The 14,843-nt window shown below is 45.9% G+C and overlaps 1 protein-coding gene across 2 annotated transcripts in view; it reads right to left on the bottom strand.

The window, feature by feature from the left end:
• Positions 1 to 14,843, bottom strand: part of pgap1 (post-GPI attachment to proteins inositol deacylase 1) — a 253,543-nt gene that overhangs the window by 16,523 nt on the left and 222,177 nt on the right. For both annotated transcript variants that reach the window (XM_038789106.1, XM_038789105.1), the window contains exons 23-24: positions 12,997 to 13,132; positions 8,045 to 8,095 (exon numbers count right to left, since the gene is read on the bottom strand). In XM_038789106.1, coding sequence (XP_038645034.1) covers positions 8,045 to 8,095; positions 12,997 to 13,132 — 187 coding nt within the window. The remainder of the gene's footprint in view (positions 1 to 8,044; positions 8,096 to 12,996; positions 13,133 to 14,843) is intronic.

The raw sequence follows: 14,843 nt of genomic DNA, 5'->3' as shown, positions 1-14,843 counted from the left end.
ACTTTTGTTTGTTAGAATTAAAAAAGACACAAACAGAAAATATAATAAAACTCCTTAACAGGAACGATGACCAGTTGCTGCTAGAGGTTAAATTTCAGTATTTCCGAATTACATACACAACTGAGGATCAATTCTGAGAAACAACTGAAACCTACCCCCCCCCCCCCAAAAAAAATTGCTTATTAAAGCTAGTAGCTTGCTGGAATCATTAGCTGCGGGCCACAACCCAGTCTGATCTGGTGATTTTTCATTCAGTGAATATAACTTTTGAATCAGTACATTTGACAATTTCTCTAGTTGCATACTGCACTGCAAGTGGAAATGCATCTTTAAAACCCTTGCTGGCAAGTACTGTACATAAAGTCGGAGTGTGAAATATTGTGCAGTCTTTCTTTTACATTAGAAGTACATTGGGCGGAATACTCCGCTCCTCACGCCGGGTGGGAAAATCGCGGGAGGTCCGCTCTCACACCTCCCGCGATTCTCCCACCCCCCCCCCCCCAAAATGGCGTGTCGCGTTTTGCGACACGCCGCTCGGTGAAAAACGGCGACCCGCGATTCTTCGGCCCGAATGGGCCGAGCGGCCTGCCGTTCCTGACCTGTTCAAGCCGGCGACAACCACACCTGGTCGCAGCCGGCGTGAACATAGCGCGAAAAGTAAGTTTGGAGCTTGTGGGGGGCGGAGAGGGGATCAAGCACCACGGCCGTGCTCGGGAGGGTACTGGCCCGCGATTCTCCGACCCAGATGGGCCGAGCGGCCTGCCATTCGTGACTGTTTCACGACGGCGGCAACCACACCTGGTCGCTGCCGTCATGACCATGGCTTGAGATGCCCGTTTGGGGCTTGTAGGGGGCCTAGAGGGGACTGAGCACCAAGACTGTGCTCGGGAGGGGACAGGCCCGCGATCAGTGCCCACCGATCGTCGTGCCGGCGTTTCAATAGGACGCGCTCTTTCCCCTCCGCCGCCCCGCAAGATCAAGCCGCCACGTCTTGCGGGGCGGCGGAGGGGAAGACGGCAACCGCGCATGCGCGGGTTGGCTCCGGCCAAACTGCGCATGCGCGGCTGACGTCATTAGACGCGTCGGCCGCGTCATTCTCGGCGCGCCGGGCCTTGACGCCAGCGACAAGGCCCCGCGGCCGAGTTTCCCGGCACGCCCCTCCTAGCCCCCCCGGCGGGGGGAGAATAGGGGGCCAGGAGAGGTCTCCGACGCTGTCTGAACCTCTCCGGGTTTCACGACGGCGTCGGGCCTTTGGGAGTATTCCGCCCATTATATGGTGTTGGTGAGAACAAACATTTTCCAATAAAACCCCTCTTTTAAACAAAGTAATGACCATCTAAAACATTTCTACACTTTTTAAAATTTGTTCCCAGTGCATATTTCTTGCAGACTGCAAGCTTCCAAAGATTTATTTAAGAGCAATGGAATGAACGGGAGCGCAGTGGGGGGAGGGGGTGATCAGGTGGTTAGTGTAGCAGAAGGTGATGGGGTAGCTGTTTTGTTTAGGAGGGGGGGGTGTTCACTGTGGTGTAGCATAGGAGGGTGTAGCGACGATGGATACCTGAGAGTGGGCCTGGAGGGTCATGTGGCATGGGCCGGGGGCTGGCCAAAGAAATGGAATGGTTGATCGGCAGGGGAGGCAAACGGAGGGTCCTCCAACCAGGCTGGTCACATGGAATGTGAGGGGGTTGAATGGGCCAGTTAAAAGGTTGCATGTTTTCACGCACCTGAGGAGCTTGAAGGCGGACATGGCCTTTTTACAAGAAACACACTTGAAGATCGGAATTCAGACAAGGCTAAGGAAAGGGTGGGTAGGGCAAGTCTTCAATTTGGGATTATAGTAATAATCTTTATTGGTGTCACAAGTAGGCTTACATTAACACTGCAATGAAGTTACTGTGAAAATCGCCTAGTCGCCACACTCTGCCACCTGTTTGGGTACACAGAGGGAGAATTCAGAATGTCCAATTCACCTAACAAGCACGTCTTTCGGGACCTGTAGGAAGAAACTGGAGCACCCAGAGGAAACCCACGCAGACACAGGGAGAACGTGCAGACTCTGCACAGATAGTGACCAAAATGGGAGTCGAACCAGGGACCCTGGCGTCAGGAATCAACAGTGCTAACCACTGTGCTACCATGCGATTAGACACGAAGACGCAGGGTATGGCAGTGCTGGTAAATAAACGGGTGGTATTTGAGGTGGGAATAATAGCAGATTCGGGAGGGGGGGGGGGGGGGGGGGGGGAGGAGTCCGTGACAGTGAGTGGGAAACTGGAGGGGATGCCAGTGGTCCTGGTAAATGTTTATAGCCCAAATTGGAATAATGTGGAGTTTGAGGCGAGTGCTGGGCAAGATCCCGGACCTGGACTCTCACCGGTTGATTATGGGTTGGGGGGGGGGGGGGGGGGGGGGGGGGGGCAGCAGCAGCAACCCTGCAGGTTGTTAGCAGATGAGGTCCGCCATTCAGGGGTATGTCGGACTAAATGACACGGGTGAGGTCCTGCCCACCACACTGTGGGAGGCACTCAAGGCAGTGGTTGGGGGAGTTCATATCGATTCGGGTGCATAAGGAGAAGGAGGAGCAAGCAGAGATGGCAAGGTTGATGGATGAGATTCTGTGGGTAGACAGGAGGTACTCTGAGGCCCCGGATGCAGGATCGAAGGAGAGGCAGAAGCTTCAGAAGGGGTTTGGGTGGTGTCCACGGGGAAAGCAGTAAGACAGTTGCGAAGGGCCAGCATATGAGTACGGGGAGGAGGCTAATAGGGCGCTGGCCCACCAACTCAGGAAGCAGGGGGGAGATTGGAAGGGTGAAGGACGGTAGGGGTGGAGTGGTATTGGACCCGGTGGGGGTGAACGGGGTATTGGAGGTGTTTTACAGGAGGCGTTATAAATTGGAGCCCCTAACCGGGGAGATGGGTGAAATGTGGCGGTTCCTGGGGATGGGGTGGAGTTCCCTAAGGTAGAGGAGCACCTGGTAGAGGGGTTGGGAGCACCTATTGAGGTGATGGAGGGTACGGGAAGGCCTGGATGGATTTCCGGTAGAATTTTACGAAAATGTTTTGGGAGACCTGGGGCCCCTGCTGATAAGGGCATTTAATGAGGCGAGGGAGAAGGGGAGCTCCCACCCCCATGTTATCGCAGGCCTCAATATCTTTAATTTTGAAGAACGATAAGGAACCGGAGCAGTGCGGGTCCTATTGCCCGATATCACTGCCGAATGTAGATGCCAAGTTGTTGGCAAAGATCTTGGCTTCGCAGATTGAGGACTGTGTGCCGGGGGTGATAGGGGAAGACCAGATGGGGTTTGTAAATGTTTGTAATGGGATCTGTCGGCTAATGTTAGGCGTCTGTTGAAAGTTATAATGATGCCCTCGAAGGGATGGAACTTGGAGGTGGCGGTTGCTATGGACGTGGAGAAGGCCTTTGACGGGGTAGAATGAGAATATTTGTGGGAGGTACTCGGGCAGTTCGGGTTCGGGCAAGGGTTTGTGGATTGAGTCCAGTTGTTGAATCAGGCGGCAGCAGCGAGTGCAAGGACGAACAGGGTGAGTTTGGGGTATTTTAGGCTGTGTTGTGGAACCAGGCAGGGATGCCCACTCTCTGTATTGCTCTTTGCCATGGTGATAGAACCACTGGAAATGGCGCTAAAGAGCATCAACGAGTTGGAAAGGGATAGTGGGGGTGGGGGTGGAGCATAGGGTCTCGCTATATGCAGACAACCTGTTGTTTTACATATCGGACCCATTGGAAAATATTGGAGGTATCATGGACACTTTGGTGGAATTTGGCCGTATTTCTGGGTATAAGTTAAACATGGGGAAGAGAGGTCTTCCCGATCCAGGCGATGAGCAGGAAAGGAGGTTGGGCGAGCTGCCATTTAAGGTAGTGGGGGTGAGTTTCAGGTATCTGGGCATCCAGGTGGCACGGGGATGGGAGCATCTACATGAATTGAATTTGGCCCGGTTGGTGGAGCAAATGAAGGGGGATTTTAAGAGGTGGGAGGTACGCCCATGGTCACTGGTGGGGCAGGTACAGTCCGTGAAGATGATGGTACTTTTTATGTTTCAGAATTTTATTTCAAAGGTTTTATTTAGGAAGATTAGACAATTGATTTTGGGGTTTGTGTGGGTGGGAAAAGCCCCACAAGTGAAGAAGGTGCTGCTGGAGGGCGGGCTGGTCTTGCCAAGCTTGATGAACTATTACTGGGCAGCTAATATACCATAGTAAGGAAGTGGGTGGTGGGGGTGGGGTCGGTATGGGAGCGGATGGAGACAGCTTTGCATAAGGGCACGAGCTTGGGCACCTCTGCCCTTCTCGCTGGCCAGGTACTTCACAAGTCTAGTGGTGGCGGCAGCACCTGAGGTTGAAGGGGACCTCGGTTTGGGCTCCGATTTGCGGGAATCACAGTTTTGTTCTGGGGGGGGGGTTTGGACGCGGAGTTCCGGGGGTGGTGGCGGGGGATGAGCGGTTTGAAGACCAATTCATGAGGAGCAGCTTCCCGAGCTTGGAAGGAATGGTAGAGGAGCATGATTGCCCAGCGGGAATGGATTCCAGTACTTACAGTGTGAAACTATTTGAGGAAACAGGTGCCGTCCTTTCCCGGCCCGCTTGCCGCCCCCGGGGTTGCAGGACAAGGTGGTTTCGGAAACAGAGGTTGGTGAGGGCAGGGTGTCAGAGATTTACAAAGAATTAATGAACTGGGAGGGTGCCCCGATAGGAGAAGTTAAGTGGAAATGGGAGGAAGAGCTGGGGAGGGTGCTGGCGGCTGGGTTATGGGAGGAGACTCTGAGGAGGGTGAACGCATCCTCTTCGTGTGCTAGGCTTAGCCTCATTCAATTTAAAGTAGTCCACAGGGCGCATATGATGGGGCCAAATGAGCAGGTTTTTTGAGTGGGTGGAGGATAGGTGTGCACAGGGGGGGGGGGGGGACTAATCATATCCACATGTTTAGGCCTGTCCGAAGCTGGAGGAATTCTGGCAGGAGTTTTGCTGACTTGAAGTCTGAGGAGCTGAGGGTGAAGGTGGTCCTGAGTCCAAAAGTGGCAATTTTTGGAGTGTCAGAAGACCCGAGAGTCCAAGGGGTGAGAGGCCGATGTTGTGGCCTCTGCCTCTCTGGTAGCCCGGAGATGGATCCTGTTGGGATGGACGGACCCGGGGATGCCAAAACCAGGGGTGTGGATGAGAAACCTTGCGGAATTCCTCATGCTGGAATAAAATCAAGTTTGCCTTGAGAGGGGCTATGGTGGGGTTTGCCCGGAGATGGAAACCGTTCATCGACGTCTTCAAGGATAGTTAAGTAGTCAGCAGGGGAAGGGGGTACGGCAGGGAAGGTGGGCGCGGGAGTATTGGTTTTTTATTTGTTATGCAATTTCCTGTTTGTTCTCTTTTTGGTTGTGTTTGTGTATAAATGCCTTCATAAAAACATTTACCATTTAAGAAAAATAATGGGATGCAAACTGTGCTGTCATCAAACCTGTTCTGTGAGCAACTACAACCCTGTACAATACATTATAAATTAATCATCATCCCCTTCTCCCCATATTTACTGTCATGGTGATTCCAGGTGAGAAATAAGGGAACTGAGGTAAATGAGTCTGATGGTGTATTTGCACTGCAGCTACTGGTCAAATCCTATTAGCCTGGTTTGTTGCAGCATCTGTTTCAGGGGATAGGTTTGACTATGTGCAGGTATAAATGGCCAGAGAAACCCTGTTTTCTAAACATACAAAATATGGGAAGACAAAGTACTTGCACTGTCCAAAATATCTAGAAAGCATATTTGACATTGCTCTTTTAACTGTGTACATTTCATGCAGTATCAATTCGAAACAGTGTGAGGAGTCCGCTCTAGGGAACCACACTGCTTCATTCCAGAAGCAAGTTGGGTTCGAACAAATTGTACAATGGTAAACAGAAGTGATCTTCAAGGAATTAATATTTAGTGCTGCGTTAAATTTTTTTGATAAATAACTTCTGCTTGCAAACAATTGACATTTAATAGCTACCGTACATTAAACTTAGTTACTTGCCACAGTTTTCATGAACATTTTAGACCTAGTAAACAACTGGGTGCAGCAAGGGGATAGTATCGTGACCTTTCATTTTGGGAATTGAGTTTGAACCCTGACAGTTGAGAAGCAAAGTTGTTTATATTAATCATAAGACTACGTATGAAATTAATTTGGAAGTCTTGACCCAGGTTTCCTGCGGGATTCTGTCTCGTTCCAAGTAGTTTCCTGCATTTTTAAGTCCTTGATCACAGCTGGGGCATCCAGAAGTAGATGCATCACTTGCAAGGAGATGATACAAAATGGTGATGATCCGAAGAAATAATTTTGAAATTAAGATTTTGAAATGATTAAATTTGAAATGCTGCAATAATGGTAGACGAAATTATACTTGACAGAAGTCGCCAGGTTTAATGGGGACAATTTTCACCATCAAACTTGTAGAATGGATCCCTCACCCTTTGTAGAATTCACCTGATCCTCATTTCCAATTACGAAACCAAAAGTCAAACTGGTTCTACAATTGTTAGGTAATCTGCTCAATCACTGTCCAAGTGATGAAGGTGAAATTTGTAGGCTCTGTCCCTTTCTATAACCAGGTTTAAGATTTTCCCTGATCCCAATTGTAAGCAACAACATCCTTTCCCTATTCCTTAACTTAGTGAGGATAACAATTTAATTTCCATACATAGATCAAAAGCAATGCCTAATCAGTGCTAATTCAAGTATAAATCTGTTTAAAGGGATAAGAAAAACAAATTCAAGTCAAAATGAACATTTCTTGCAATGTGGTAGGGAGCAAGATTAAACACATGCACAAATTAAGGCAGCAATGTAAATTAATGACAAAATATGGAGCATCCTCTATCGCTGTAACTGCGCATGGTAGCACAGTGGTTAGCACTGTTGATTCACAGTGCCAGGGACCCGGGTTAGGTTCGTGGCTTGGGTCACTCGGGCTAGTCTGCACATTCTCCCCATGTCTACGTGGGTTTCCTTCCATAAGTCCCAAAAGACATGCTTGTTAGGTGAATTGGACATTCTGAATTCTCCCTCAATGTACCCAAACAGACGCCGGAATGTGGCAATTAGCGAATTTTCACAGTAACTTAATTGCAGTGTTAATGGAAGCCTACTTGTGACACTAATAAAGATTATTATTACTTATTTCAGAACAAGACCAGATGTCTTTATTTCTTGACTCATTGCATGAAGCTGTTTTTCCAAGTTTTAAAAGAAGAAAATGTGAATTATCAGAGAGATATTCTTCTGACTTCTTACATGCCATCTTTTCAGAATATGTGTGTCGTACAGTTGGCAACACGATAATTATTTTAAACTCAATGCATTTTCAAACTTTTAAAGTATTCTGGCAATGTTAAAATATGGTAATATTAGCTACAATAATGAAAGAGTAAAGGAGTTCCATATTCTGGGTTTATCAATTATGAATGGAATAAATGAATGCATTTAGAAAAAGAAAACAAATGTATTGTCACTAACTGCAAGATCAAACTTGCTGACCGAAGGGCTGTCACACATAAAATCCCATCATCAGTAAACAGCCAGGTTCGATTCCCGGCTGGGTCACTGTCTGTGTGGAGTCTGCACGTCCTCCCCCTGTGTGCGTGGGTTTCCTCCGGGTGCTCCGGTTTCCTCCCACAGTCCAAAGATGTGCGGGTTAGGTGGATTGGCCGTGATAAATTGCCCGTAGTGTCCTAATAAAAGTAAGGTTAAGGGGGGGGTTGTTGGGTTACGGGTATAGGGTGGATACGTGGGTTTGAGTAGGGTGATCATGGCTCGGCACAACATTGAGGGCCGAAGGTCCTGTTCTGTGCTGTACTGTTCTATGACTCTATAAAAACGATTATACAAGCTGACTCACTCTGGCATATTTTCAAGAATGGTGCAGGTAGAGGTCCTCACCAGACATTTACTTATGGCCAGGAAACAATGGAATTATCCCATATAAAGAGAAGGCACACAAACTTATTAAGACAAGTAAAACACCAAAAATAAAAATTAGTCGTACCAAATTAAGAATGCCTTTCATTGCGCACACTGATGATTGAAGGCTTAGGACCTAAGGAAAAATGAAAGTTAACTATTTAGTTATATCTAAGATTTTGCTATCTACTAGCATTTTGTCCAATAATAAGTAAAATTGCTTCATTCATTATATGTTCAGATAAAAATCTTAAATATACAGTTTTAAATTTATGGCAATGGCTGAAATAAGTCACATAAAATTTCAATAATATTATTTACATAGATATAATGTTTAAAGATCTCAAAGTTTCACTCAATCAGTTATTTATGGAATGCAATAATCATCATATTCGCATAGCATGGTAGTAGTTCTGTAACAATAAAGGCGTGTGAAAAGCGAGGTATTCCCGGTGAATGAACTGGCACAGCGGGCTAATTTAGTGGGATGCCATTTACGGTAGCAAGGGATAGTTTTAGGTATTTGGGGATTCAGGTAGCAAGGGAATGGATGGGGCTCCATAAGTAGAACATAACAAAGCTGGTGGATGAGGCCAGGGAGCATCTTAGGAGGTTGGATACTCTGCACTTAACATTGGCGGGGAGGGTCCAAGTGGTGAAAATGAATATTCTGCCGAAGTTCTTGTTTATCTTTCAGGCTCTCCCGATCTTTATACCAAAGGCCTTTTTTCAGAAAGTGGACACGATCATCTCGGACTTTGTATGGGCGGGGAAGGTACCAATGGTGGGGAGGACCCTGCTACAGAGACGGGGGAGGGGGGGTGGTTGACGTTGCCGAACTTGCTTCATTATTATTGGGCAGCGAATGTGGACATGGTGCAGCGGTGGTGGGAAGGAGAAAGGGTAGAGTGGGTTAGGATGGAGGAGGAATCTATGGCTATGGTGACGGCAGCATTGCCAATGGCTCCGAGTAGGTATTCAGGGAGCCCAGTGGTGCAGTCCACAGTGAAATTATGGAATCAGCTGAGGAGGCATTTTGGGATGGAAGGGATCAGTGCTAACTCCGCTGTGCGAGAATCATGGGTTTGGGCCGCGCGGGGGGGGGGGGGGGGGGGGGGGGGAAGAGAGAGAATGGATAGTGTATGTAGGAAGTAGGGCTGGTCAAGGTGAGGGATTTGTATTTGGAGGAAGGGTTGGCCAGTCTGGAGGACCTAAGGGAGAGGGTAGAGCTGCCGAGGGGTAGGGTGTTCAGGTATCTGCAGGTTAGGGACTTTGCATGAAAGGTCTGGAGGGGGTTCCCGAGGTTGCTGGGCTACACCCTGCTGGAGCGATTGCTGCTTCTGGATGTGGAAGGGGAGGGAAAAATTGGGGATATATAAATGTGGCTGGGGGAGTAGGGAGGTGAGCGGTTGGTGAAGATCAAGGAGAAATGGGAAGCGGAGTTGGGAATGGAGATCAATTGGGGAGTATGGAGCGAGGCACTGTGAAGGGTAAACGGGACCTCCTCTTGTGCAAGAATGAGCCTGATACAGTTTAAGGTGGTGCACAGGGTGCATATGACTCGGGCGAGAATGAGTAGGTTCTTTCAGGGGGGTAGCAGATGAGTGTGAGAGTTACGGGCGGGGGGGGGGGCCGCCGAATCACACGCACATGTTTTGGGGGTGTGAAAAATTGGGAAGATTCTGGGCAGGCGTGTTCGCGGTCTTAGCCAGGATAGTGGAGGAGTTGGAGGACCCGGATCCTTTGGTGGCGATATTTGGGGTTTCAGAGAAGCCGGAGTTCATGGAAAATAAGAAGGCCGATGTCGTGGCCTTTGCCTCTCTGACTACACGGCGACAAATTTTGTTGGAGTGGCGGTCGACATCGCCACCGGGGGTAGCAGCATGGTTGGGTAACCTGTAAGACTTCCTGCGGTTGGAGAAGATAAAGTATGAGTTAAGGGGCTCAGCGGGGGAGTTTGAGAAAAGGTGGGAGATGTTTGTGATCGTGTTTGAGGAGCTGTTCGTCGCAGGGGCAAGGGGAGGGGGGTGAAAAGGGGGGAAAAAATCTGTACAGACTGCATAGTTGATTGTTGAGAAGTATGTTTCCTGGGGTGTTTACTTGCTTTGATACAAGTTTGTAATAAAATATGTATTTAAAAAAAAACAACAATAGTGGTGTGTGAACAATAATAATCTGCATTGAGTGGGATTGGTTGAAGGAAAATGTTGGCTTGGGTAGTTGGAAAGTTGGATGTTTTCCTTCAAATTATGTCTTTTAATGTTTCTGTTCTCTTCCACTTGAATATCATGGGTGCTTCTTGGGTGAGCTCTCGCAATTGTCTGAAGCAATGCAACAACACTTATATCCAGAAATCGTAGAGCACAGAAAAGGCAGAAGAACAAACAAGGACTAAATCCTCCTCCAGCATTTTAAAGGCACGATAAAAACAAGTTCAATGAAAGCATGCAGTATTTCATCATTCATCAAACTTCCAAAATCCTTGAAATAGCAGAAAGAAGCAGCAGAGATCAGAGAGCTTAAAATGGGGAGGGAAGGATAAAAAGAAAATGAGCATCTGGCTGAGGAAAAGTTAAATGTCATCACAGCTAAAAGCAAATTACAACGTGAGGGACTGTTAAAAGGGAACATCCAAGCAACACAAAATTAAAAGGCCATCAATCGAGAGAAGCATATTTAAAAGGTAGAGAACTAGATTGAAAGAAAACTTAATTTAAAGGGGAATGCCAGGGGGAACAAAAGAGCAGCATCCAAGAAAAGCATAAATTGAAAGTAATGATGCCTTTATAATAACTGGGAACAGCTGGGGAGGATGGATGCAAGGTTCCGGGGATGGGAAGGGAGGGGGATTGAGGAAATTAAGGATCTGTTTCTGGGAGGGTGATTTGCAAGTTTGGAGGAGTTAAGCGAGAAGTTTGGGATGGTGCGAGGTGAAAGTTTCAGGTATATGCAGGTGCAGGACTTTGCGGGGAAGGTCTTCCTGACCTTCCCGATAGTACCTGTGCTGTCAGTGGGGAGTTTGGAGGGGGGGGGCAGATGCTGTCTCGGCAATTTACGGGAGGATTTTGCAGGAAGACGGGTTGTCAATGGAGGGGGTTAAGACAAACTGGGAGGAAGAGTTGGGGGTTGTACGGGAGGAGCTGCGCAGGATAAATGCCTTGACTTTGTACGTGGGGCTGGGGCCAATACAGCTGAAAGTAGTGTACAGGGCGCATCTTACAAATTCTTGGATCAGCCGGCTGTTCGAAGGGTGTCTGTGAGTGATGTGGGAGGGGCCCTGCGAACCATTTATATATATGTTTTGGTCCTGCCCGCAGCTGGAAAAGTTTTGGAGGATAGTGTTCATCATCATCTTGAGGGTCTTGCATATGGCCATGGAGCCCGGTCCCTTAGAAGCCATATTCGGGGTGTCGGACCGAATGTAGTAAAAACATGCAAAGCGTTTTGCAGGAGTGTTACCTAACAAAACTTGATACCGAGCCTCATATTAGGGAACATGACCAAAAGGTTGGTCAGAGGTTGGTTATAAGGAGCATCTTAATAAAAGGAAAGAGAGACAGAGAGATGCCATTTCTAAGAGAGAATTCCAGATTTTATGGCCTTGGCAGCTGAAAGCAAGCCTTAAAAGGCAGAAACATTTAATAAAGCAATGTTCAAAAGGCCATAATTAAAGGCGGAGGTTTGCAATACAGGATGGATTTGAAAACAAGAATGAAAATTTCTAAACTGAGGAATTGCAAAAGCAGGAATGAATGTAGATCAGCAAGTATAGTGGTGATGGACTTTGTGCGAGTTAGGGCACAGACATCACATTTTGGGCGATCTTAAGTTTGTGGGCAAAAACGTCATATCAACTTCTATTCCATATAAAATAATTTAGGAGTAAACCTGACCATTCTCTGTATAGTTAATACCTAATAAACTGCAGCTAAAGTAATTCAGAAGAACACCCTGCTTGAATAAATTTGAAGGCCACCCTAGTTGGAAGCCCTGATAGCATATCTGGACTTCCATAAAAATATTTTTTTTAAACTCTCACAAAAAGATTAATATTCTAACTCAGTTATAGATAGTTGTGGTACATTTTGGAAAATTTGTTTAAATTTAGAAAGCATTCTGGGGGGTGTGGGGAGGAATGTGCAATATGGACTGGGGTATCCAAGGGCTTAGTATTAGGACTATCACTGCTTATAATTGAGCAAATGACAAGTTCAAGTAAAATGTAAACTTTGTCTTGAAATTCATTGATTTGTGTTACTGGGTGCTAAATTAGTTGTCTGTGGAGATTGACATTTACGGTAGCGGATGTTCTTGCCTCGTAATTTCGACCTCTGGAAATCAAGAAGAAAAATTAGGTTGTGCAATGGTATAAAGGATATTCATTCCCCTTTAGCACCGAGGATCTGATACAGCACTACAAAACCAGAGAGAAGCCATGGCAAAGTTTAATGGGTGAAAATAAGTTGAAAAGTGCTACTCTTTTTTTAAATCTTAAGCCATATTTGAGCAATTGTAGACTGCAGCCCATGCTCTAGTCAATTTTGTGCATCACTGTGTCACATGCAGGTGCATGTCCATAAACTCTCAATAGTTACGACGTCAATTCTGGAAGGCCCGTGCACTGATGAGGCAACTCCCAGCAAGACAGGGTGATGCCTGGAAATTGATCCACAGCCCAATGTCAGTTGAGGAATCAGCACCACATAGAGAACCTCAAATAAAGAGGAATTGCTAAATGATATGGAGAAACAGTCACTTATCTTCCTTAATCATACTTTACGGCTATAAACAAGAATAAAGTGATGCATCCCTTCTGTGGCGCAATATGTAATGTTTGGTTACAAAATAAATTAATTTAGATTTTTCACAAGTGGTTTGGAAGCACATATTTTTCATTGAACAAATGCCATGGCACAACAAGAAATCAACTTTCATTATGAAGTGAAGATGATTACCTTGGACACCAATTTTTCCACATGAACATTAGATCATCTAAGAACTGTTTAGCGACACAGCTAATCAATAAACAAATATTACCTTAACAAGATAAAGAACATAACCGAGTATGAGGGCCGCAGCACCACAGGTGGTCCAGGTGATAAAGAGCAGGAAAATCATAATACTGGAACTTCGAAAATTTAGGAGCTTATGTTCCTTTTTAATAATACGTGGCCTGCAAGATGGGAACAATGAAATGCACTACAGCAATGTTCATCTGTAAGAATTAAGTTAAATATGACGTTTTTATTTAATCTACTTAGAATATTTACTTCTTGTTTTATTTTCCAAAGAGCAAGTCTTAATTTCCCTTTTTGAAACTCAATGATTTTAACAAGTTATCCCTTGGCTCATTTTGTCCCAGTTCTGTTATACAACAGAACATCTTGCTTTCCTTTGTACACATTATTAAATTGATTGAAGTAATTCAATTCAGGGCAGCACGGTAGCATAGTGGTTAGCACAATTGCTTCACAGCTCCAGGGTCCCAGGTTCGATTCCCGACTTGGGTCACTGTCTGTGCGAAGTCTGCACGTTCTCACCGTGTGTGTGTGAGTTTCCTCCGGGTGCTCCGGTTTCCTCCCACAGTCCAAAGATGTGCAGGTTAGGTGGATTGGCCATGCTAAATTGTCCTTAGTGTCCAAAATTGCCCTTTGTGTTGGGTGGGGTTACTGGGTGTGGGCTTGGGTAGGGTGCTCTTTCCAAGAGCCAGTGCAGACTCGATGGGCCGAATGGCCTCCTTCTGCACTGTAAATTCTATGATAATAGACATTTTCATAATTACTCTATGCATTAGCCAAATGAAGTGAGCAAATATTTGAGCTTCGATCTCATGTTGCCTCATGGTTTCTTTGGGACCTTAACTTAAAGATCATGTCAAGGTAATCCACTTCTCGGAACATAAAAACAATATCATAAAAGTTCTAACTATTCAGAGTGGACAGGTATACTCTAATGCAAGCTCCAGCAAAAAATTAAAAACTCATTGAAGAACAGTCTGTATTCTGTCCTTCACCTTCCTGTCAATTGACCGTATTAACAAATTTAAAATACTCTTGAGTTTAACATAAGGTACATTACCTACAGTTGAGAAAAATGATAAGAAAACAATAACACACTGCAATCCATTGATCAACAGCTAAGCACCTCCTTTAACAACTTATACGCTTCAGTCACCCCATGAAACAAACAGCTTTATTCAGAAAGGAAAACAAGGTTAAGTTATAAGCATAGGAAGAATTCAAATCCCTTTTATACCTGGGTTGTGAAAAATTCAAGCATGACTCATCAAGTGATCATATTGATGGCCCAATACCTTATCCTGTGTGATTCTTTCATTATTGCAGCAAACATGATAAACGCAAAGGTTATTCACACAAGCAGAGTGCAGCTGTTTTGACCCATTACTAGTTAAACTCCCATAACATTACTCACAAAAATACGTATTTCTCCCTCTTCAATTGCTTTCCCTGATCTCCTTTCTCTTGTTTTCGTCCTTCTCTCTTTGTGGTTCATATACTTTATTTTATTGACTTCTTTGTCAGAAACAACTCGTGCTCATTCCCTCATTTAGAACATAAGAAACGGTAGGAGCTGACCATATGGCCAAGCCTGTTCTTCCATTCCCTAAGATGGTGGCCGATCTTCTGCCTCACTTTTTCCTCGTGCTCCCCATATCCCTTGATTCTCTTAGAGAACAAAGGTTAAATTGTTGATCACTAGTGTAGGCTCTTTGCAGACAATGAAACATTTTTTAGGTGTAATCACTGTTAACTTGCTGCTAGCAGGATCCCACAAATAGCAATATCATCGTGACCAAATCATCTGCTTTTAGTTGTTGGTTGAGGCTGACATGCAAGTGTCAGTCATTGGAAGCTTTAAAGAGT

This window comes from Scyliorhinus canicula, chromosome 2 (genome assembly GCF_902713615.1).
Source record: "Scyliorhinus canicula chromosome 2, sScyCan1.1, whole genome shotgun sequence".
NCBI classification, from domain to species: Eukaryota; Metazoa; Chordata; class Chondrichthyes; order Carcharhiniformes; family Scyliorhinidae; genus Scyliorhinus; species Scyliorhinus canicula.
Note: the sequence above shows the minus strand (reverse complement) of the source record. Positions and strands in the feature narration are given on the sequence as shown.